This window comes from Lissotriton helveticus, chromosome 6 (genome assembly GCF_964261635.1).
Source record: "Lissotriton helveticus chromosome 6, aLisHel1.1, whole genome shotgun sequence".
Classification (NCBI taxonomy): domain Eukaryota; kingdom Metazoa; phylum Chordata; class Amphibia; order Caudata; family Salamandridae; genus Lissotriton; species Lissotriton helveticus.
Window position 1 is genome coordinate 1,041,861,611 of NC_136067.1, and position 21,199 is coordinate 1,041,882,809.

At 45.3% G+C, this 21,199-nt stretch overlaps 1 protein-coding gene across 2 annotated transcripts in view; it reads left to right on the forward strand.

Moving 5' to 3' along the window:
* The window catches only part of UTRN (utrophin), a 1,532,463-nt gene that overhangs the window by 1,388,991 nt on the left and 122,273 nt on the right, over positions 1–21,199 (forward strand). For both annotated transcript variants that reach the window (XM_078648677.1, XM_078648678.1), the window contains one exon: positions 5,444–5,580. In XM_078648677.1, the coding sequence (XP_078504803.1) occupies positions 5,444–5,580 (137 nt within the window). The remainder of the gene's footprint in view (positions 1–5,443; positions 5,581–21,199) is intronic.

A 21,199-nucleotide genomic window follows, 5' to 3' on the forward strand; every position in this document is an offset into this window, starting at 1 on the left:
GGCCAGGTAAAAGGGGCACCTGCTAGGGGCCCCAAACTCACTTTCCAACATCCTTTCCATGTCGGAAAGGCCAACTTGGAAACAGACATCATAATACCGACGGTGGAAAAACGCTGTCCTTACGGAATTAGGAGGAGTTTCCGAACCAATCGAGCCCGTCAGATTGTGTTGGTCGGTCCCTCCGCCAGCTTGCTCTGACCGTCCATATCCTAATGCATTGGTTGGACCGTAGCAGTAGATTCGGTACAGATCGCAATCGACAAGCTGTTGGTTGCAGTCCGAACCGCATTGTAATGAGGCCCTATGTGATTTGCCCAGACTCACAAAATGTTGAGCCAATGCCGAGACTCGAATCTGGTTGCCCAGTTCCAAAGTCGGCAGCCCTGACTGTTAAACCATTTACCTTCAACATCAGACAAATATGGGCAGCATTGTGTGTCTGGGATGCAGCTGCAACAAGATTATTAAAATAGCTTGTGTTTTTATATAGCACTTCCTTCCGCAATTATTGCCATTTCTAAGCTCTGTAAGTAGTGCTCTGATACTTTTTGAAAATCAGTTCAATCTGCAGAAAATTCTTAAAATTGTAATGAAATGTTAAAAAAGAGTGTGAACTCAGAATATGCATGATTCTGATGGAGTTATCTGGGGGGGGGGGGGGCGGGAATACAAAATCTTAAAGAACCACTCGTGTTTTTTTTTTGCTTTTGAGATAAGTGGTGTCGGGACGCCCTATGTGTGAGTGCTTAAAAATCCATACATTTATGGGGCTTTTCAGAGGGGGTTGGGGACAAGAATGTCTTCCATCCAAAATCTGTCTCAGTCAACGCAAATGGATACCATCCGCCTGTTCATGTCCACTTACATACATGCGAAAAAGACAGAGTCTGAGATGCTATTCGTTATTATGCTCTTATGTTAACTGCATTAGTGAGGCATGGTATATTGAAGGCAATTAGTCTTTTACTGCCGTTTACTAAGGTGTTGTGGACAAGAAGCAAATGGCCCAGAAGCAGGGTCAATGAAAACGACTTCTTTCCAACACTGGAAATGTACGAGTCAATAATGTAAATGTGTGTACTCAACTAGTTTGGAAAGTAACATTTCACAGAAGCATTTACATAAAAGTCATCTCTTAAAGAGGGCTTGGTGCGAGCGTGATGACAAATAAGGGCAGAGTTCAAGGTGAAGGCTCTTGTTTAATGCCCCAGATATAGTTGGGTTTGGTTTGGTTTGGTTGTGTTTCCCTAGGTTCATGTGCTGTCGTGCATTGTTTGAATTCTAAAACAGACTCCTAACACGTGAGCAGCTCGTCTGCTCCACAGAAACCTATTACCTAGCTGAGGTCAAATACTTTCACCCAATAGGTGCTCCCTGCCCAGCATGCATAAAGGGGAAAGCACGTCACCAGGACAGCCTGTTCTTTTCTTTCTGCGCTGCAGATCTGTTGCCTAGCGAGGTCAGGTAAATTTATTGTATTTTTTGTTGTATTTTTTTTTTTTGGTTCCTACTGTGGCTCGCTTGCTCTAGCAGTCGGTGTTTTCAGGCGACCTGGCCACCCTGCTCAGTGTGCTTTGGTCCATGATGTGGGTTGTGGCACTGAGCGTCCTTACGCCCGATATCAGCACCCGCTGATACCGCCGCAGGCGAGCAGTGTGCTCCCTTGCGACAAGATTCTTGTGAAGTGGAGCACCTACACGCTTGTGCTTCCTGCATGTCGGAGGTTCACGCGAGAAGTAAGGGGCCGCAAGAATTTGTTTGCTTAGAAACGGGTCCGATGCGGGAAGCACCCATGTTTGTGGCGAGAATCGACCTTGCTGCCTCATGTAGTTCTGTGGGGGTTCCGACAGTAGATGTACTGCGCATCTTGATTAATGAGGCCTTTGAGGCAGCTTTCAGGTCCATGGAGGCTGATAATCCTCCTGCTAAAGTACCTAGGCCTACTCACCTTGCAGACATGGATGACCCAGATAAGGAGGAAGGATGGAGGGTCAATTTGTGCAGGGGGTTGAGCTCTCTGATCTCTATACATATGTCAGGGGCAATCTCGGATTTTATTCTACTGTGGTGCATGAGCTGGATAATGATTTGTTTTACCCAGTAACACCAGTCTGATCCTTATTGTTTGCCTTTGCATAGTGCAGTCCACAAAGTGCTTGCCCATGAGTTGCAGGACATTGACAAGACTGCATTCCCTCACTTATTGGGCAAATGTTATGCCTTGGAAGGGCTTTACGAGAAATTCCGACAGTCCATCAAAGAGGATGACCTGATGGCTGGCCTCTCTTGTCAGGGCAAGGTACTTTCAAATGATGCCCTTCCTTGTGACCTCTGTCGGCAAGAAGGTGGAACGTCCTGTGAAGAGGTCTTATGCTGCCGCCAACTTTTTTGTCAGGTTGACAGGCTATACCATTTATACGGTTCAGTCTCTTTTGAAGGATTTCCAGACCCTGGCTCTTCAGATGAGTGAGGGTGGGGATGCTTCATCTCTGTTGGCTCTGATGGAGCTCCAGGTCTGCTACTTGTCTAACATCTCCTTCAATAACTTGTGTGCTGTTTCAGTGGCTTGCATTGTGGTTCGTAACCATGCCTGGATGGGGAAATAGAAGCTGGAGGCCTCACAGAAGTCTGTCCTTTTGAAATTGCCATTTGGAGGTTCGAAGGTGTTTGGTCCACAGCTTGAGAAGATGGTGAACCAGTTGGCTGAGAATCGGAAGCTGGTGTCTCCGGTTTGTCTTTCCTCTGGTGAAGTAGGGGTTTTGGGTATTGCCGTGCTTTTGCTTTTCCTCAGGCCAGGCGTGCTCACCAGCCTTTTTGTGACAGGAGTGATGACTGGGGGGCCCTGGAGCTGACAAGTCCCAGTCTCTGTCCACTGGTGCCTCCTCCACTCCTCCAAAGCAGTGATGAAACTCTCTTTCCAGTTAGTGGTTGGCTTCGCTGCTTTTGTCGCTAATGGCAGGGTCATTCCTATGCCTGGGTAGTTCGGACTGTGGCCTACAGTTACCGGATGGATCTGGAGATGGTGTCTTGTCTCTCGAAAGACATTTGACTCTGTTCCAGTATTTCTCTTGGGCGCTGTCTCACTCTCAGGTGTCTTCCTGTCTCTGGCTGCTGATTCAGGAGGATATGGCCTTCACTCTACATGTCCTCCCCTGGTCCCGTTTCCAGTCATGAATTACCTCATGAATTACCTGCTGTGCCACTGGGATCCTGCTTCTCAGGCTTATGCAGCTCTGATTCCTGTGACACAGGAGATTCAGGAATCCCTCCAGTGGTGGTTGTCTCCTCTCAGTCTCTCCAAGGATTTGGATCTCGATCCTTCCTCCCTCTGTGGTCTTGTCAGCCAATGCCAGTGCCACGGGGTGGGAAGCAGTTCTGGGAGATCCAAGGCCCAGGGCAGATGGGCCGATGTCAGGGATCTCCAGTTCTCAAACTGGAGGGAATTGATGGGGGGGGGGGCACCGGTCTCTGTTTCTCCTTTCCCAGAAGATCAGCCTGTAGGCCAAGAGGATTCTCTGCCTCGTTACCACCGTCTGTTGCCACTTCTGTTTCAGCAGAATCTCTCCAGGTTCGGCCTTCCCTGGCTGTATCTGTTTGCCTCTGAGGAGACAGCCCTTCTTCCTCAGTTTTGCAGCCTGATTCCCTCAAGGTTGGGCAGGGCGATAGATGCTTTCTCCATCCCATGGTCCTTGGGCCTCCTGTTTGTCTTTGCCTTGATTCCCTGGGTCCTCAGGAAGATTTGGAGGATCTTCTGGTTGTTCCAGAATGGCCCCCGAGGCTCTGGTTTCCCCTTTTTCGGGGTTTGTCCCCATTGGTGGTTTTCTGTGTACTGCTCTCTGCTGATTGCTCCTCTTCTCAGTGTGCCTTCTCTCCTGCACCTCTGGCTGGGAGTATGGCACTTGAGAGGTTAACCTTGTTGGATCAGGGTTGTTCCCTTGAAGTGGCTCAGAGCATTCAGTTATCTTGCAGGCCTTCAACCCAGAAGTCTTACAGTAGTCATTGGAAGAATTTTGGTACTTGCTGTCAAAGGAAGGGTTTGTCTCCTGTTTCCTGTGATCCTGTCAGGGCGTTGGACTTTTTGAGGGATGGTTTTGTCATGGGTTTGGTTGTCTCTACTCTCTGTGCCCAATGGGCCACTGTTCTGGCCTTCAGGGGTTCTCCGGTGGCTTCTATCTCTCCCTTGATGACTCGCCCTTTGTTGAGTTTTTAATCTCAGGACACTCTCTCTCCCGCTGTCCGGTCCACTCTTGGGATCTTCCCTCGGTGCTTCAGGTATTGAGCCCCTGATTTCCGTTGACCTTCCGTTTCTTTCTCCTAAGGTTCTTCTTTTGGTTTCAGTTTCTTCTGGTCATCGGGTTGGTGAGATTGGGCCTTATCTGGCTTCTCCCCCTGTCTTACATTTTTGCCCAGACAAAGTGATTTTGCGTCCTAGTCTGTTTTTTCTGCCCAAGGTCTTGTCTGACTTCCACTGTCAAGAGGATATTATCCTTCCTGTTTTTTTCCAAAACCATTTTCTCCTGAGTAGGAGTTATCAATTCTCTGGGTGTGTTGAGGGCCTGTTGCATCTACCTGGATCATACCAGTGTTTTAGACAGGTGGATTTCTTGTTTGTTAACTATGGTCTCTAGGGAGGGTCTACAGCCTTCTTTTTCCACTCTGACTCGGTGGGTGAAGTGTGCGGTTCTCTTGTCTTAAAAGGCTGCTCTCTGCCCTCGTCCCTCTTCTGTTTAGGGACAGCCCAATCGGGGGGTGGGGGAGTCCCCCTTAGTGGGCCATGTTTAAGGGAGCATTTGCAAATGCTGCTACATGGGCCTGTTTCACACTTCTGTTTCCCACTACCCTCTCAATTTAGGATGGTGGCGTCCGCTAATTTTGGCCCTCATGCTTTATGTGCTGTACATGACTTGTAATTAGTACTGTTTTTTGCCATTACATTTTCCTGTCTGTTTGCTGCGTTCTTGGTGTCTGTGCGATTCAATTAGCAAACTCTTGGGTATGGGCTTGTGTGTAAGGAATGGAACAGGAAGACAGGCGAGGAGGTAATGGCTGGTTACTCACCGGTAATCTTCATTACGCCTGTTAAGTCCTGGTCTTCCCATTCTATTTCTGAGCCAGTCCCTCCTTTCCTGGTTTCTGTTTATGATGGTTGTTTTGTGTTTTCTTTGGTATTCTCAGGCTGTCCTGCTGATGTACGTCCCCCCTTTATGCATGCTGGGTAGGTAGTGCCATACTGGGGGAAATATTTGACCTTAGATAGGTAATAGGTTTCTGTGGAGCAGATGAGCTGCTTCCATGTAAGGAATGGAACAGGAAGACTGGGACTTGGAGTAATGAAGATTACCGGTGAGTAACCGGGCATTATTCATACCTCATTAGTGAATGCAGTTTTTACACAGCAGTGTGCAGAAGTAAATACATTTTTTTTCCTTTTATCACTTAACAGACTACGTCAGGAGAAGATGTTCGAGACTTCACCAAAGTGCTGAAAAACAAGTTCCGGTCTAAAAAATACTTTGCCAAACACCCAAGGCTTGGGTACCTACCTGTACAGACAGTGCTGGAAGGCGATAACTTGGAGACGTAAGTTTTGCAACAAAACGAAAACTTTGGGTTTGCAAACATTCACACAAAGTGACCAGCTCTACATAGTGAAAGCTCTAATGTAATATCTTAGCTATTATTACTCAATGTGTTCGATTCTTACAGGCTCAAAAGACCATTTTGTTGAGTGAATTACTTTTGGCCACTGCAAGTTCACCTGTATTAACCTGCCTCAGTTTATTCCCCTGCCTGCTTCGCCACTAATAGTTTGTGGCTTTCTGTTGCTGTACCCCCTCCCCCTAACCTACCTTGGTAGGCTGTGATGTACAGCAGACTCCTGTTGGAAAAGCAGAGTCCAGTTGTAAAGCCCTAGAGACTGGCCATGACCAGAACATAGAGATTGTGTGTGTGTCCTATCTATATGGCACTACCCAGCTCCTTTCTGTCTGTAGTAGCCACAGGATCAACCTGTAAACCTAAGAAGGACAGGTTTCATAATGTATTAAAGCCAACCAGGTGTTATTAGAATCTGAGAAGTTTTAACCAATTAGTTGTTAGTTATGAATCCTATCTATGTGCTAGGGCGTACACAAATATATATCATTTTAAGGGGAGACATATGGTCACATTGGAGCAAATTATGCAAAAAAAAGAAGAAACTCTGAGTAGTTAGGAAGTTTAGGCGGAGAACTCTCGTTTGTACCGAGCACCATACAACACATCCAGCACCTCATATGTCTTTTTTCTAGCAGAGGTTTTAGTTATATGATTAGTGCAATGCCATCCACTATAATTTAGAAACTGACAAAGCCTTTTGCAATTTTTACAGCAAATCTTTAAGTATAGGATTAGATAATACCATCCATGCAGAGCTGAAAATGACAAAACTTTTTACCACTGACTCTAGCTAATCCTTATGCTTAAAGGTTTGCTGTATAATTGCAAAAGGGTTTGTTACTTTCTAGCTCGATGTGGATGGCACTATGTTGATCCTATGCCTAAAAACTCTGCTAGGAAAGAGAAACCTCTTTTCTCTCTCGCTTCCAAAAACTAAAGCAGATTGCTTTTGCACAAGGGGATCTGCATGTCAGCAGCTCCCCTTGTGCAAAAGCAATGCTGGCTCCCTCAGGAGGCGGGGAGCCGGCGGGACCGTGGGGGCATTGGGGCTCCCCACATGGTCCCCAACGCAAAGCGCCGGCCCTGGGTGATGGGGTTCCCGAGGCCAGAAGTGGCCCGGGAGGGGGGCCACGCGCCAAATGGCCGGACCCCGGGGGATGGGGTCCCCAGGACCAAAATCGGCCTGGAGAGGGGTGCCACGATGCCCCCTCCGCAAAAATAAAATAAATAATGGCCACACCCCAGGGAATGGGGTCCCTGGGGCTAATTGTGGCCCAGGGAAGGGGGTCCACTCGGCCTCCCTTCCCTATAATAATTTTAAAAAAAGCAGATGGGGGATGGGGCCTGAGGAGGGGGGGCAAGCGACCCCCCTCCAAATGTATTTAATAAAAAAAAGAAGTCTGGCCATGCCCTGGGGGATGGGGGCCCAGGGCCTAAAAAATGCTAAAAGAAGGAGGGCCACATAGCCCCCCTTCTAGAAAAATAAATTGGGGGAAAATCTCGCCGGAGGCCCCGCCCCCTCTCTGCACCACTGTGCAAACGTGCCGCCTAGCGCGTTGTAAGTTGGGAAATTAATTCCCCTTGAATACTGAGGTGCCCTGGGGGCCAACTACTCCACCAGGTACCTCTAGTAAGTGCCACAGAGCTGGATTGCAGAGAGGTGGTCCGAGGCCAAACCCCTTTTTTTACACCACCCTGCTAACGCGGCTCATTACGCACTGCTGGTGGGTGCAATGAGGTCCTCTTGTGTTCTGAGGACCTCAGGGCACAAGTGGACTTCATCCACCGAGCAGCAGTGCACCAGGAGCAGCGTTAGCAGTGTGGTGTAAAAAGGGGCGTGACCTCGGACTACCTCTCTGCAATCCAGCGCTCTGCAATCCAGCAGCTCCCCCTGCACCATGTCACACATTTGGCAGTGACCCTGTCCTCCTGGGGCCACCGCGAACCGGGGAAAAGCGGTTTTCCCTTGCAGTCCAGTCCGGGCCTGCAAGGCATTATGGGGCTCTTCTCCTGTGCTCCATGAATATTATAGTAGCGACTCTGTCGCTGCTTCGGGGAGAACCGCGATGTGGGCCTCCGGCCGCATCATGGCATAGTTGGAGGGTCCGGTCCCACCTGGACCCCCAGGTGATGCATTGCAGCTCGGGGAGCCCACCCCCGGCTGCTCCGGCTGTTCTCAGGGGCCCGGTCCCACCCGGGCACCTCTCACATCCATTTGGGCCCAGTCCCACCTGGGCGCCCCGTCTGGCCTTCTGGCTTCTGGGTGGAGAGCCGCTCGGGACCCCACCCTGGCGGCTCCCGCGGCTCCTCGTCTTGCCAGCACCCTTGCGTGCTGTCACAGGAGCTGGGATTCCGATTCTGGTCTTGCACTCCCCCCAAGCCTCTTCACTTCGGGCCCGGGGATGGGGGCCCGGGGATGGGGTCCCGGCCCCCACCAGGGACACTTTCACGGGGAACGCAACGGTGCTCCCTTGTTTTGTTTCTGTGCTTCGGGCCCGGAGTAGGGATCCCGGGCCCCAGGTAACCTTCATGGGGAGCTTGACTTTGCCCGCGAGGGGGGTTACGCAACAGCGTGCCCCCGTCTCGTCAGTGCCATCACAGGGGGCCAGGGTGGGCTCCTGGCACCTCGTTGGGCATGTTAACGGGAGTGCGATGGCGCTAACCGGCTTGACGTCTTTGGGGGCAGCCCCCAGGACCTGACCCACCCTGGAGGCACATATTGGATGGGCTGCGGAGCCCCACGCGCTTCGGCGTCGGTCCAGTTAGAGGTCAAAGGTCACCTACCATCTTGGGGGGAGCATATCTCAGCCCCCAGGGGACCGATCTTCTCGATCTTGGCCTCTTTTTGCTTCTGGTGGCGCTCCCAGCCTCTAGGAGCACTTTCCTTCGCCCTCTTGCTCTCCAGGAGGGTGAAAGCAGCAGGGAGCGATCTTCACTTACTCCCTGCACCAGCCTTTCGCCTGACTCTCTTCCTGGGCCTCTCTTCTCCTTGCACAGAGGCCCAGGCTTCTGGTCACCCTCTCTGGTCTCCCCTTTTGGTCAGGGTCCTGAGCCAATCTGGAGGTTCTTCCTTCCGGCTGCCCATGGTGCCAGGCTCCAGCACCAGTCGTCCTCAGCAGACCACAACCCGGAGAGAACTGCTGTCCTGTGCAAACTCTTTTTAAAGAATTTGGAGGGGGCTGGTAAGAAGTCTCTGTTTGCCCTATCAAACAGCAACATATCACTTCCCTGCCCCTCCTGCCTCCTTCCTGCCCAGGCTTCTGGGTTAGTTCAAAATGGCGTTGTCCAGGGATCTCATGCCAAATGGTCTCTAAAAGCCCCTTTCCCCTCGCCGCCTTCCATTCAGAGCAGCATGGTGCCTGGCACCAGGTGACAGCTACTGATGGACTAACCTGTAGCTCCACCCATCCTCTCTTCTTGGAGTTTAGGCCTTCGCCCTTGGAATGCTTGTCATGAAGGGCTAGGCCTCTGATGCTACAGCTTGGGAGGAAGGTCATTAATTCAGCCTGGCAGGGTGAGCCCCAGCCAGGCCCTGGTTATGAGCTGACTCAGAGAAATATGACATTTCTGGATGACCCAAAAGCAGTACAAATATGACTTTGGACTCTGCAGAATACTTTTTCTCACATAAGTTACAGTGGACTTTTGGTGCGTGTCTGGAATTTGTACGCCCTAGGAAAGTGAAACTAGCCCATGTGCTCCCCATCCTCATAGGAGAGTAATTGAGTGAAAACAGTAAAGCACACTGACTTTCCCTCAAATGTTTCTTCCCTTTGTAGAAAGCCTATTCCATGTCACCACCCTGCTCTGCATAAGTCCTGCCACACAATTCACTTTGTAGCTGCTCCTGGGCTTCGTACTACAGGAATCTCCCCTGCGCAGCCCTTGCACTTGTGTGCACTCATGTAGACACGTGTCTGCATGTAACCAGCTCAGTGTCTCTTACTCTGGCTGCAGTGCAGCAGCCTACTCGCGCCAGTGGGACACCGGTAAAATACACATGCAATCCCTTTCATCATGAGTTTAATGTGGGTGAGTCCCAACTTATGATTCTCTCCCACAGTAAAAGCTCAACAAATAGGTGTTAAAAGGCGAAAAATCCAGGCGGTTCAGATGGTCGGAACCACCTTCTAACAGGGACGTTATAGTTAAAAATGAGCATTTAAAAAACCTTAGAAATTCACAGAAAAAACCATAGGTTTCAGAAACCTTATAGTTAGTTGGACATTTCACTCGCATAAAACCAGAGAAAATCGGCTGTTATAGTTAGTAGAGCTAACTATAACTCACAATGCACAGCTGATGACATCACCTATTACATCACTCATGACATGCTCAGTGACATCACTGTGGACATCTCAAATGAATGACATCACTGATGATATCATCCACATGATCATCTGATGCACATCCTCACACCCTAATAAAATCTTTCATACAACCACTCTAAAATACAGACTACCAATATCGAAACCATAGACACACCAATAGCAGTTAGTAAATACCCACTCTGGGATTCATACATCTACACACACATCCACCCACTAACCCATACAGCCACTCATACACACAGTGATTCATCAATACAGCCACGGATATATCCACTCATACACCCATGTAGACACTCACACACTGCCACTCACCCAAAGAGTTACTCAAAAACCTAGTCAGTCACCCAAAGAATTAATTACACCTCCATTTACTCACCTATACAGTTCTACACACACCACGTCACTTACTCATACAGACACGTACTGTCTTCAACAATTACTGAAATAAGCACACACTTATCCATGCAGCCACTGTCACAATCACTCACTGTTACATGTTCTCACTTATGTACTCCAACACTCACAAATTCTGCCTTTCACATATGTAGTTACTTACACATATACCACTAACACATCCATCCACTCACCAACACAGCTATACGTAATCTCACTCACCGATACACTAACACACACACTCATAAACATATACACTCAGTGAATCACCCACTCACACATCCATGCAGGGAGTCACACCCACACCCACACAGACACTCAGGCACCCATACAGGTTCTCAGACAGCCAATCATTCTTCAATATACCTTTTGCATATATAGATATAACGTTCTTGAAATTTTTAGAAACACTCAGTTTCAGTTTCAAAGAACTTTATTCGGTTAAAAAAAAATAACCATAAAAGTAACAGACATACAAACAAAGTACAATAATTATAATTACAGCTCATAATTGTTAGTGCAAAAAGGAAAGTCAAATAGGCAGTTATCCAATGAAGTAAGATTTAAGCCATTTCAGTTATCATTTGTTTTCGTAATTTAAAAACACTTTTTAGAAAATTTAAAACCACAGTTATAGTTAAAACCATATCCATTCTCTGTAATTCTAAAAAGGCTGGGCGGCATCTGGTTAAATTCATTTCTTTTAAAAAAGGGATAATGATTTTTCTGCGAAAGGCACCATAAAGTCTGCAGAAAAATAAAATGTGGATATCTGATTGAATTGACGTACCATCACAAGGACAAGTGGGCAACATACGCTTCCATGAGTTCATACTAGGGAAGGACACCAGTCTAAAAAACATACAAAATCTAAAACGAGTTAAAAGAAAGCGATCATAGTTTGACATGGGCAGGGATAAATATGGCTGTACAGAGTTAGTCTCACAAAGAATAGGAAGGTGGGAATGTACTGATTGTTTCAGGGTTTCAGCTCTCTTCCTCTTAGCCTCAAGATGGTCCAGGCAGAGGGTTTTTAGTGTCTTCCTAGTAATGCTACCCATTGAAGATGGATCCAAATAGTAAGAGTAGCATCCAATCTCAGACAGGAAACGCTTTACATATCCCAACCATTCCACTCTATACACGTGATCCAAACTGAGGATGTCCTGTAACAAGGCCCGATTCATAACACATTCATTTGTAGTCCATACCCTGTGCCACAATAGGATAGGTTGAATTTTGATAATGTCTGTTATGTAAGATTGGCCAAGTTCTGCATGACAGTTAAATGTTGCTGCACACTGTGGGACAGCAAGGACTTCCCTCAAAAATTTATTTTCCACCACCTGGATTGGATCAACATTTGCATACCCCCACAAGCCTGAACCGTAGGTGGCAACGGATATACATGTTGCTCTGTATATGGTTAACATTTCTTTTATCGGCTTAATGCCCAGTTTTCTAACAAAATTCTTTAAAGCCATGATCGTTTTCATAAATAAAAGGGTTCTAGCCTTAATAGCGCTTGTCCAAGAACCTAACTCATGGAATAAAATACCCAAATAAGAAAAGGTTGGGGTATTATCTAGCGGCACATTGTTTAAAAACATCCGTTTCATGGGTTTACCTAATTTAGGGCCACAGTTCATAGTAAAAGTTTTGCTACAGTTTACTCGTAAGTCTAAGTTCAGCATAAAGTTCTCAAAACTAACTACTAGTTTTTGTAGAGCCCGGGGGGTACGAGCCATGAGTACGGCATCATCTGCATACATGAGTGCAGGGATTGCCCTCTTCCCCACCCTGGGCATATCTTCGCACTCATGCAGCAGGTGATGCTCAAGCCCGTTAATATAAAGAAGAAATAAAAAAGGTGCTAGAACACAACCTTGTCGCACTCCCCGGCCCACGCTGAATTGTCTGGAGCATTCGCCCCCCCTACCGTAGCGAACAGAAGCTGTGGCACCACTATAAAGATCCCTCAGAAAACAGATTATGGTGTTATCCACACCCAATCCTTTCATTATTGCCCACAGTTTAGTGTGTGATACGCAGTCGAACGCAGAGGAAAGATCTACAAAAGTAAAATACAAGCGTTCCGATTTTATCCTTATATATTTATGCTGCAGTAACATTAAATTAAAGCCTTGCTCAATTGTGCCAATCCCTTTTTGAAAAACCAAATTGCAAGTCGCTCATAATTTCATTTTCCTCCGCCCAGCTTTGGAGTCTTGCCAACACTATACGTCCCAAAATTTTTATTGATGAATCGAGAAGGGAGATTGGCCTATAACAGGCACAGCTGTTTCTGTCCCCCTTCTTGTAGATTGGGACGATGATGGATGTAAACCAAGATTCTTTTAGGCCCCCAGATAGAGCCGCATTAAAAAGTTGGACCAGCATTGGACCCCAGATTTCAGTGTCTACTTTAAATAGGTCCGCGGGAATCCCATCGGGCCCGGCAGCCTTGCCACCTTTAGTTGCCCTCAAGGCAAGCAGTACCTCTTCGAGTGTCACAACCAAGTTCGAGCTTGGATGTGAATCCGAGCTAATGTGGGCACCTCCGCTATGGGTATCATCCTGTGCCTTATAAAGATCAGAAAAATGATCTACCCAATTATCTTCATTTATTGCGATCTCAATTCGCGCCGTATGGGTTTCGTAGGGGAAAGGGGTGTTGATTACCTTCCAGAATACAGCGGGATTTTTTGTTTTTGAGGCCTCGCAGAGTGAGTCTAATGCTTCTTTATTTAGCACAGATTTCCTTAGTTTCAAGGCCTGATTATAAGCGGACCTGCATGCTCTTATTTCGCCTATATCCCTGGGGCTTCTATTTACTGCCTGTTTTAAATTTTTCAGGGCCCTGGTACATACATTATTGAACCAGCTTTTTGGTCCTTTGCCTCTACGTTTCGCCTCCACCCTTAGGCTACTTTTTATGCTTGTGGCAATTAAACAAAAATGCTCAATTATTTGGTCATTGTTAGAATTATCACCCAAGCAAATCATAAAACTATTCGAACACGCCTCCCAAAGTTCCTTAAAAAAGGTTGCGGGGATTACTTTGCTCCAATTAAGTGTATACCCATTTTGTTTCCCAAGGACAACATCAACCGCTGCCCCTAAAGGTGGCGCGGCCGTAGATGGGTCTGGGAACAAAACTGCTACCTTAAGGCATTGGGGAAGATGATCACTTATGGGCAGTTTGATATTTGTAACCCCCACCACTCTGTAACCAAAATTGCTGGAACACTCAAGTCATTTGAGATGTCATCAGTGATGTCATGAGTGATGTCACTGAGCATGTCATGAGTGATGTAATATGACGTCATCAGCAGTGCATTGCGGGGGAGCGAGTTATAGTTCGCTGTACTAACTATAACAGACAAATTTCTCTGGTTTTATACGAGTGAAATGTCCAACTAACTATAACATCCCTGAAACCTATGTTTTTTTCAGTAAATTTCGAAGGTTTTTTAAAAGATAATTTCTTACTATAACCTCCCTGAAACCTATGTTTTTTTCAGTGAATATATATATATATTACCTACTGGCGGTCGCCAGTAGGTATATATAGTTAGGATTTTTTCTCTATGGGATTTTTGAAAATTCTATGTCTAATAACTTTGGCGTTTGTGGACGGAATTGGCTGAAATTTTCTGGAAAATGGAACATTTTGTTTCTGAGCAGCCCCTGGAAATTTGGGGGGGGTTCGTCAAGGGGGGGCTGAGAAAAAAGGGGGGTCCCAAAACGTGTTTTTAACATTGAGTTTTCCATAGGGCGGTTGGCCTCACTTTTAGCCCGAACGGCTGAATGGATTTGCACGAAACTTGGCAAAATTGTAGGGACTGGTAGCCCGATGTGCCTTTTGTAGGTCTCAATATATGTGCTTCAGTGGATTTTGAGAAATTAACGTTCAAAAAAAGATATATATCTGTAACAGCGGACCGGGCAGCGCTCCGGTTCACGGACTTTTCGCGCAACGGAGCTTTGTGAAGCGAAGCTGATTGGTTCTCCGGCGTCTGTAAACATTCCAAACAGTCCGTAGCGGCCGCCATCTTGTCTCTCGGTAGGATCGAGAGACAAGAGGAGGCCAAAGCGAAGGGGCAAATGACCATAAGGGGGCATAGTAGATCCTCGCTGACCCCCTAGGTTTGATGTGGAGGTTTTAAAAGGGCCCCGCGGGGCAAAAAAAAATAAAAATAATAATAATCGAACGGCTGAATGGATTTGCACGAAACTTGGTAAAATATTAGGGACTGGTAGCCCGATGTGCCTTTGCTAGGTCTCAATATATGTGCTCCAGTGGATTTTGAGAAATTAACGTTCAAAAAAAGATATATATCTGTAACAGCGCTCCGCTTCGCGTAACGGAGGTTTGCGAAGCTGATTGGTCATTCTGTCACTGGGCTATAGTTGGGCTACATCTGGCTGATATTTGGGCTACATTTGTTTTTTTTGTCTCTGGCGGCCATCTTTGGGCTACATTGGGCTACATTGGGCTTCATTGGGCTTCATTGGGCTACATTGGGCTACATTTGGGCTCCAACATATATATAGGCCAATGTAGCCCAATATATATTTTTCAAAGTTAATTTTCGTAAAAACCACTGGAGCATATATCTTGAGACATAGCAAAGGCACATCGGGCTACCAGTCCCTACAATTGTGCCAAGTTTCGTGGAAATCCATTCAGCCGTTCGAGCTAAAAGTGAGTCCAACCGCCCTATGGAAATGAAGGAAATGAATGGTTAATTTGTAATTAGCAAATAGCTCATCGCAAACTAGGAATGGTAAAGAATCGCTATTTATTCCTTAAAGTTCGCTATTTAGGAAATGCAAAAAACTTTGATGATACATATGGCGGTTCATCTCTAACAAGATAAGAAGCATAGGGATAGATTTATGATGACTGGCGCATCACCAGGGATGTGTTAGTCATTCTGTGCCGCTGTTCCGTCACCTATGGTGTGCTGCATTTACAATGCGGCGCATCATGGGGCAAAAACAGCACAGATGCGTGATGTATCTGTGCCGTAAAGGTGGCGCATTGCTGGAGTTGTATCGCAAGTGTGATGAAGCTCCAGCAAGGGTCGGGGGTGCCCCTGTCGCAGGGTTTCTGTTCTCACACAGAACTGTGGACAGAGGATTCGAACCTCGGCGAATTAGGGTGCCCCAAAACTCACGTTAGTAATCAAAAACCCCTTAGCAAGCTAGGTACAGTGTCACATTGGATATAACAAACTCTCAATGTTTAGACAATCCAGAATATGAACTTATAGTACCTCAGGATACGTGGAACTCATGAACAGTCGGTCGTTATATATTTCTTAGAAACCAGAACATGGAGTTAAGAAGAACACGTGTGTATTTGAAATGTTTATTTACTAATGCCGTCTTCTCAGGCGTAGTATCTTAGATAATACAAGGACACATATTATCAGTAGCAAAATTACCAGCATAGTTACTAGTACATAAAAAGCGAATGGTGACAGTATGTTAACATGCTGTAAATGAATAAGAGTTATCAACACTTATAAGCAGCCACGGGCCGTGGAGGGAGTTACGGTGGGGCAGGGAGGCGGGGAGGGGCAGGGTGGAGAGGGCTCCACCCTGCCCCTCCCCCTCCCCGCCTCCCTGCCCCACCGTAACTCCCTCCACGGCCCGCGGCTGCTTATATCTCACCCTCCCTAATACACATATTATATTATTTGCTAAGAAGGTCTGTTTGTGTTGGTTTAGGGCGTGCCCATACTTTAGTGTCTTAGATTTGAAGGAATCACATCAGCATACACCAGCTCTCTCTTCATGTGAACCGCATCAACTGTTGTGTATGTGTGTTCGGCAAAGCAATATAAAACCCGCCTCATGCCCAGAATTGGCAGAAGCTGCACTTATGTTATGAGTATGAAGTCGTGCAGATCAGACCTCATAACAATTCTGTATCGTGTTGTTCTTGAAACTTCAGCACTCGCTGTACAGATATAGTTTAACAAGCAAAGCAGATAGTAGAGCAATAACATATTATTCTCATGTAAACCACGATGAACTACTAGGTTGAAAGCTAAAGCAACAACTAAGTGTCGTGTGCAGAAGTTGCAAAAAAGGAAAAATGGCGTTTAAACCGGTAATGAGCCCATGCTAACTTAACACGGTGTAAAGATATCCAGGACCTAGATGACACCTCCCCATGATCCGGAAACGAACTGAATAAGATAATAGAAGTGCCATCTCATGAGAGCAGATTGCAACTTTATATGTGGACGGTCCGCAAGGTAAAACATTAAAAACTAGGAAAATTTAATGCTAAAGAAAAATAAAACAGCCAAGTACTTTATCGAGTCTTAAGCCAATAGGCAAGCTAAATAATAAAAACTTGACAAATAAGTCAATGAATTGTCAATGAAATGCTAGTACTCAGCATATCAAACATGAAAAAGGTCTATGACATAACTGTGTATGCAAAATAAGCTGCAACAGCCTCCAATAGGAAGTCACCGTCTTCATCCGAAAAGAGTTCAGCCATCCAATTTAAAAGCGGAAAAGAACATACGTGCTCTCCCAGCACCGGATCCTCTATCACCATCAGAGGACAGCTCGGTGGGTTTTCAAGAAAGCTCTGTTCCAAGAAAGACTGTGTTGCCGCCAGTAGATTCCAGGGACCAATTAGTCCATGCATCAATGCCACAGCCATAATCCTTTCGCCAGGACAAACCAACTCGTGAGTAATGATAGGAGTCATCAGCTGATTAAAGTCGACGTCAGGAGAAACCGGTCCGCAGAGACACAAATCAATGGCCCAATCGAAATCACAGGTCAGGCAGTGAAATACAGGCTGGACACAGGTGAAGTAGGAGAATCGAAAAGATAATCCATATGCCGTGCTTAATATCGCCAACGGCATTGTGCCATAATATTCTAGCATGCGATTGCGGAACAGTGTCAGCAGCTGCAGGGCGGGAGCTTGCACAGGAGGGACATCCATATTTAAAAATGTAAAAAAGCACAAGAGCGTCCGCTGGTAATGCAAGTAAAAATGGCAATCCACGAAGCACAGTGGAAAAAATAGAATGAAAGAAAGCAGGGATGACTCCAAAGATTTTCTCAAATGAAGTCACGAGACCACTGGTAACAACTTTAAAAAAGTGCGCCAGGGCCTTTGTGGAGGACGCGTTAAAGATAGTCCGAACCATCTTGCTGAAATGGAAAGGCGAATCACTATTGAAAAGGGTCTGCACCTCTGTACGGGTGTTCGCTATGTGAAGCACGAAAGTTTCACGGGCCGAACTCAAGGCCACCTCTCTCTGAGACAAAAGAGCTCTTATTCTTGCCATGCCGTTGAAATCTGCTCCCAAGGTTGGTATTTGTGGCCAGATTGAAAACTCCCTATGTTCATGTGTGGGAGGAAATAGAACATTTCTGCAGCAAATAACCCATTCACTTACTGTTACGATAAAAGGAATACTTTTAATTAACCCAGAACAATCTTCATTATTGAGCATCAAATAACTACCATTTTCCAACAACTTGAACGTGGGGATGATAGCAGGAACTGGCGTGCCTTGCAACACGCAAGCCATATTTGGTCGGTGTTTGTTGCATGAACCGTGTAACTGTATGTGCCTACACATTAGTGAATGATCTGGCGTCTCAGTGCATTCCTCTCCATTCAGATAAACTTCTTGATCATCTTTGAAACATCTGTATGTGTATGGAAGCGACCAGACCTCATGAAGAAAAGCACTACCTAAAGGTTCATAACGACCTATTGGTATATATTTCATACAATTTGAAAACTTATATAAAGCAAAAGGCAGCGTTATTAAACCGTGGATAAGGCACGTTGCCAAAAAACCCGCAATCCTCTGCTGATGATGTCACTGAGCATGTCATGAATGATGTAATATGTGACATCATCAGCAGTGGATTACGGGTAATAGTATCTCTAGTTTACTCCCCTATAGCTGTCTTTCTTTTAACATAAGTGTCTGTTTCCTTCCCTTATACTTACTGTTTTTGGTTCGCTTCCGGTTCGCGTACCGGCGAGCGAACTGGGAAGCGTACTACGAGAAATAGAGGTTGGCACAGTTCCAAATATTGTACCAATTTTTTAATAACGGGGAGGTAGTTCTGAAAAGAACTTTTTTTTAAATTGTTTTTGTTTTATATTTTTTTTATTATTTTTCTGAACATTTTTTTACTTTTTTTAATTTTTCTGAACAGTTTTATATTTTTTGGGGTTTTTCTTGCAGGGGGCAATGAAAACGATTCATTGTAAAGGGCTCAACATGAGCAACAAAACAAAAAAAAAGTATTTATTATTTGGGGCGTTTCGTACAAACTTGCATATGATAGTCAATAGCTCTGTTGATCAGAGTGATGCTTCTTTCTCCGTAGCAAATGAATCCACTGCAATGTACGCAGACGTGTTTTACTTCATGAAATCTCGTTTGAATATTTGGCACCATCTCCCTGCCCTCTGGTCCCGTTACTTCCGGTACAACAGATCTTCTGGCCATAATAGGGAGATTATCTAGGTCGTTATGAAACTGTGCAGCACTGTAGTTGTTAGGATGCCACCTAGACATATGGCGATGCATTGTGTAGTTTCCGAAACTGTATTTTTTGTCGGTCCCTCTGGACAGTCTATCTTGACATATAAGGCAAGTTACGTATCTTGCATTTACTTTTTTCTGACCTTTGGGAATTTTAAAAAATTGCCAAATGAAGTTTTCTTTCCGGTGAGACGTCCTGGGCTCCTCAGGCAAAAAGTGCCTCTCTTCGTGCTCGTCGTCCTGTTCCTCTTCTTCCTCTTCTTGCTGAATTATAACTTGAGCAGGTGGTCCACTCTTCCTTGGATGTGGTGGAGGTGGGGGGGAAGCACCAGCTGAAGCTACTAAAGAAGCCATTGCTCACTGGTAATAAAGGGTCTTTCTCTCACAATGATGAAAGTCAGAGTGAGGAAAGAAGGAGGGATTTTCATCATTTGGGAAAAACAATAGTTCTCAACCAATGAAAAGTGTTCATTTTAGATTATATGACCTAGTCTTACATCATTAGGAAACCAAAAGTGAAATGAACCAATGAAAAGTGTTATTACCAAGTCACATGACCTGCTGTGTTTACGTTAAGCGCTTTGCAGGGCCTCCCGCTTTGCTTCCAGAAACCTGTGCTTTGCGACTCGGTAAGCGTACCAGTTCGCTAACGTAGCACGTCATATGACGTATCACGCGACAACGCGAAACATCATGCGGACGGGAGGCGTCACGATGTTGTTTTCTAACGCGGCAGTTGCGGTAAAGAAACGTTTACCGGCTCGCGGTCTATTTCGCGGCATCAAGGTCAGCTAACGGGAAGCTTCCCGATTCGCGAAGCGGGAACGAAGAAAAAAAAAATATTTTAAAAAAAAATTATTAATAAACATATAAAATATATTTTTGGATTTAAAGAAGAATACATTTTACAGCTACAGATATTAGCTGTTAAAAAACCAATGAAATTCACTGAAAAAACCATAGGTTATAGACCATATATAGTTAGGAATTAGCATTTACAAAACCTTGAAAATTCACTGAAAAAACCATAGGTTATAGACCATATATAGTTAGGAATTAGCATTTAGAAAACCTTATTTTACTCACACAAAACCATTGAAATTCCATATATAGTTAGTTGCACTAACTATATATCGCGCACCCGCAATCCACTGCTGATGATGTCACATATTACATCATTCATGACATGGTCAGTGACATCACTGATGACATCACTGATGACATCTCAAATGACATCACTGATGACATCACTGATGACATCTCAAATGATATCACTGATGACATCATGACACACCAATACCAGTTACTACATACGCACTCACTGATTCCTACGTCTACACACACATTCACTCATTCACCCATACAATCACTCATACATACAGTCACTCATTATTACAACACTATCATATGCACTCATACACCTATGCAGACAGTCACACACTGCCACTCATCCATGGAGTTACTCACACACCAAGTCAGTCCTGTAAAGAATCAATCACACTTCCATTTCTTCATCTATACAGTTAAACACAGAACACCATACTTCAGTGACATCACTGATGACATCACTAATGACATCTGAAATGACATCACTGATGACATCTCAAATGACATCACTGATGACATCATGACACACCAATACCAGTTACTACATACGCACTCACTGATTCGTACGTCTACACACACATTCACTCATTCACCCATACAATTACTCATACATACAGTCAGTTATTATTAGAACACTATCATATGCACTCATACACCTAGTCAGTCCTGTGAAGAATCAATCACACTTCGATTTCCTCATCTATAGTTAAACACAGAACACCATAGTTTTCACACATATACTAACACATACTTACTCTCTTATACAATCACTGATACAAGTACACATTGATATGCACAGCGTCACACACCTCCCAGCCAGCCACACACACACTCAGTCTTCCATCCATCCAGTCATTCTTCAATATGTAAAACGTATTTAAACTTTACAAAAACACACAGACACTAGATGATGTCATCAGTGATGTCATCAGTGATGTCACTGACCATGTCATGAATGATGTAATATGTGACATCATCAGCAGTGGATTGCGGGTGCGCGATATATAGTTAGTGCAACTAACTATATATGGAATTTCAATGGTTTTGTGTGAGTAAAATAAGGTTTTCTAAATGCTAATTCCTAACTATATATGGTCTATAACCTATGGTTTTTTCAGTGAATATATATATATATATGTGTGTATGTACCCTGATTTT